Consider the following 3,928-nt stretch of genomic DNA (forward strand, 5'->3'; position numbering starts at 1 on the left):
ACCAAGCCAACTTCAGACAATAAGACTATCTTCAATCATATTCTCTTTATTTTTATTTTATTTTGGATTCTATTTCCCGTTCCTATTCTTTTTATTTTCTCTCATCTCTGATAGCTTCTTTTCGAGTGGAATCATGAAAAAAACAGAGAGAATCCCGTCCTAAAGGGAATAACTTTGAGAATCCCTTCGTGACGAGAACTGTAAAGAGAAACCGTTGAAATGCTAAATGAAAAAAATCCATTCACAACCAGATTTTCATCTTAAAAAAACAGTTAGGCATGGTCTAATATATCCAAACAATACACCCATCCTGATATCCTGAGAATTAAACAAAAAAAACAAACTAGCTTGCTGCAGGTTTCCCGGCCCTGTCCTAAGCCATATCAAGCGGCCGACGGCTATACAAAGACATTTACTCCACTGAATTTTGGTTGAGAACCAGTGAAGACTTGGCCCTATCTATACAACACTCGGATGTTTTGGACACCAAAACACCCAAAGTTCAGGCCGTTGGAACTTGATCCAACTGCAAATCCATCCTCCCAAATTTCCAAGTCCTGATATTTAGCGGCGCATGAGGAAGTCAACCCGTGTATCACCCCGATAGCCTCCGTTCTTTCTGTTTTTTGAAAAAAAAAAATCCCTTCCATGTTTTGTCGTGTTTGAAAAAATTTGCACAAGAAAAATTTGATTAAATTTTTTTTTAGAAAAAATCTACACGAGAAAAGTTTTGCTCAAAAGTTGTGTGGAGAAATTAATGAGAAAAGTTTTGCTTAAAAGTTTTCAGAACAAAATTTTAGAAAAAAATTGCATGGGCCACACTACAGTCGTCCGCGACTTGGCGCCAACGGTCACGTGCGGAACATGATCCTTCTGTGCTAAGTCAAGTCAAGTGGCCGACAGCTACACAAAGATATATACTCCATTGAATTTCAGCTGAGGAATGAGTTATAATTTTGCATCACATAGAAGATTTGAAACTTTCAGCGTTTTCGAAAAAGAGAAAAAAAAATCAAAACTTCGTTGTTCTTGACGCTGTAAGTTTTTTAGGAAAGTTGACGGGGTGATTTTTTGAGGAAAGTTGACACAGTAATTCGGTACTACATTAGTAGCAAGTGTGCAAGAAGTTTAGGAGGTGAAAAGACCTACAGGATCGCATTTGGAAAATTAAATTATGAGGTTCTCGGGCCAAATCAACATACATAAACTCTTTTGGGGCATGCATCGTTCTACAGGAGTTATAATTTTGCATCACATACAGATCATATTCAGAGTTGATTTTTTTAGAGCTAGATTATAGAATCCTCTACACCATATTTTTTTCAGAATTTTTATGATTATTTCACTAATATTTTGAATTTTGAGAGCATTATAATGCTATATTTTTATTTTTATTTTTAAAGATGTCCAATCGGGCTACACATCTATTTTTGTAATATGTTGATTTTCGAAATATAAAAACAAAAAAATCGAGCCGTGGAGGGGTGGTCTCTCACAGAGCCCGGCCCAACAAATCGGAGTGATCCTGGAATTGGGTCATACCATAGATAGGCCTTGCAAACCTTTCTGGGCCCGAAATACTATAGAGCTCATTTCGCCCATTACTCCTGGCTAAGGTCCAAAACTAGGTAGGTGAAGGCAGCAACTCGTCCACCACTCCCCCGCGCTATTCATGGCGCTGCCGCGAAGCACGGATCTGCAGACACTTCGCCGCAGCAGGTCAGTTTCCAATTAGAGAAGACACGCACGTTTATTAGCCAAAACCACGTGCCCCGGCCGCTTCGATCCCATGTTCCCGTCTCCCCATGGCACACAGTACTGCCTCTGGCTGGTTGCCCATGTTCTTCGTAGCTAGGTTAGGTTAGGGATGGCAATAGAACTTTCGGTAACCTGTGGAAAATTTTCCTATTAAGAGATGGATACAAGAATTTTGATCCTCACGAATTTATATAGGGATAGAAATAGGGATGGAAAAATGCTCTCTGTCCTTACTTCATGCTATATTTCTAATATTACATATATATATATATATTTCTTATTATATAAATATACAAATATTACATTACGTAGAAGAAAAATAAATTACTCTTATATTTTTTAACCTACGATGTTTAACACATCTTATATTAATTACCATCGTATGTATCAATTAATTTTTTATTTATACTACAAATATATTGTAATAATCAACTATAACTTAATTTTACATCTCTATTGAAGTCTTGATCTTCGTAAAATTCTCCGTAGAAACAGAGATAGAAGAAAATTTCTCTCCAATAGCTAAATAAGGATTACGATGGAGAAGCATTTCCCAATGAGAATTAGCCTGTTGTGATCCCTAAGCTAGGTAGGTATCTACTCCAGTCTCCCGTGCATAGGCCACTTCTCTCTCTCGCGTTACATGCATCGATCGACTGTATCTCTGACTCTGATCTGATCGACTGTATCTCTCCATCACTGCACTGCACTGCATATAAATGGGTGCCAAGCTAGCAACCTGCTTACATCAGTGCACCAGTTTGTTAGAGTCCTCTGTCCTCTCCTCTAACGAGCTAGTTAGAGCTGCCTGTCCGTAGCACCATCCTGTACTAGTGCAGTGGGTAGTGTGGTACAGGCTACTATACGGAGCAGAGATGAGCGCTCAGGTTCCTGTGCTCGTTGCGGTCATCTTCGTGACATGGGCTTGCTTCTTGTGCCGCTCGTCGGAGTCGTCGCCGCTGCAGGTGGGGTACTACAACGCCACCTGCCCGGCCGCCGAGGGCCTCATCCAGACCATCGTCCACGCCGCCGTCCGCAAGGACTCCGGCAACGGGCCCGGGCTGATCCGCCTCTTCTTCCACGACTGCTTCGTCAGGGTATATAATTCCATTCATGCTTTCTAGTACAGCAGCACTCACTCCTCCTGCAATGCAGTTGCAATGCCAATGCTAGTTGATGCCACTGTGCCATTGTTGCAGGGCTGTGACGCGTCGGTGCTGCTCGACGACCCCACCGGCAACGCGACGGTGGAGAAGATGTCCCCGCCCAACTTCCCCAGCCTGCGCGGCTTCAGCGTCATCAACCGCGCCAAGCGCGTCGTCGAGCGCCGCTGCCCCGGGACCGTCTCCTGCGCTGACATCGTCGCCTTCGCCGCCCGAGACGCCGCCCGCATCATGGGCGGGATCAAGTTCGCCATGCCGTCCGGCCGCCTCGATGGCCGCATCTCCAGGGCATCCGAGGCTCTCGCCAACCTGCCCCCGGGCTCCTTCAACCTCACCCAGCTCGTCGCGAGCTTCGCGTCCAAGAACCTCACCGCCGACGACATGGTTACGCTCTCCGGCGCGCACTCCATCGGCCGCTCGCACTGCTCATCCTTCGCCGGCAGGATCTACCCGCAGCTCGACGCGTCCCTCAACGCTACGCTCGGGAGGCTGCTGCGCGGCCGGTGCCCCGCCGCCACGGGCCGGCGCGACCGCGTCGCGGCCCTGGACTTCAAGACGCCGCTGCAGCTGGACAACCAGTACTACCGCAACGTGGTGACGCACGAGGTGGTGTTCACGTCGGACCAATCGCTCATCGACAGCAACGACACGGCGGCGCTCGTCGCGCTCTACGCCGCCAACCGGGCGCTCTGGTCGCAGCGCTTCGCCGCCGCCATGGTCAAGATGGGCAACATCGAGGTGCTCACCGGACCACCCGGGGAGATCAGGCTCAAGTGCAACAAGGTCAACTAATCACTAGCATCATAATCGTTTCAGTCAACTCAAAGGCGCCATTGATTGATCGATCGATCTGCATTCATGTGTACTTAACTGTACATGATATGATCACTCCATTTTGCCTTGTACTGTTGGAAGCTGTAACATAAGAGAGAGGGTGGATCAATTTGTCAGTGTTCAATGATAATATATTTGATTGATCCAACTTGTGGAAATTGAAGAACAACTAT

The 3,928-nt window shown here is 45.9% G+C and overlaps 1 protein-coding gene across 1 annotated transcript; it reads left to right on the top strand.

Moving 5' to 3' along the window:
- Positions 1-2,458: 2,458 nt before the first annotated feature.
- LOC133885476 (peroxidase 5-like) lies at positions 2,459-3,928 on the top strand. Its single transcript, XM_062325198.1, has 2 exons — positions 2,459-2,855; positions 2,958-3,928. Exons 1-2 carry the CDS (start codon positions 2,634-2,636, stop codon positions 3,711-3,713), a joined length of 978 nt encoding a protein of 325 aa, XP_062181182.1. The 5' UTR covers positions 2,459-2,633; the 3' UTR covers positions 3,714-3,928.

This window comes from Phragmites australis, chromosome 11, assembly GCF_958298935.1.
Source record: "Phragmites australis chromosome 11, lpPhrAust1.1, whole genome shotgun sequence".
Lineage (NCBI taxonomy): Eukaryota > Viridiplantae > Streptophyta > Magnoliopsida > Poales > Poaceae > Phragmites > Phragmites australis.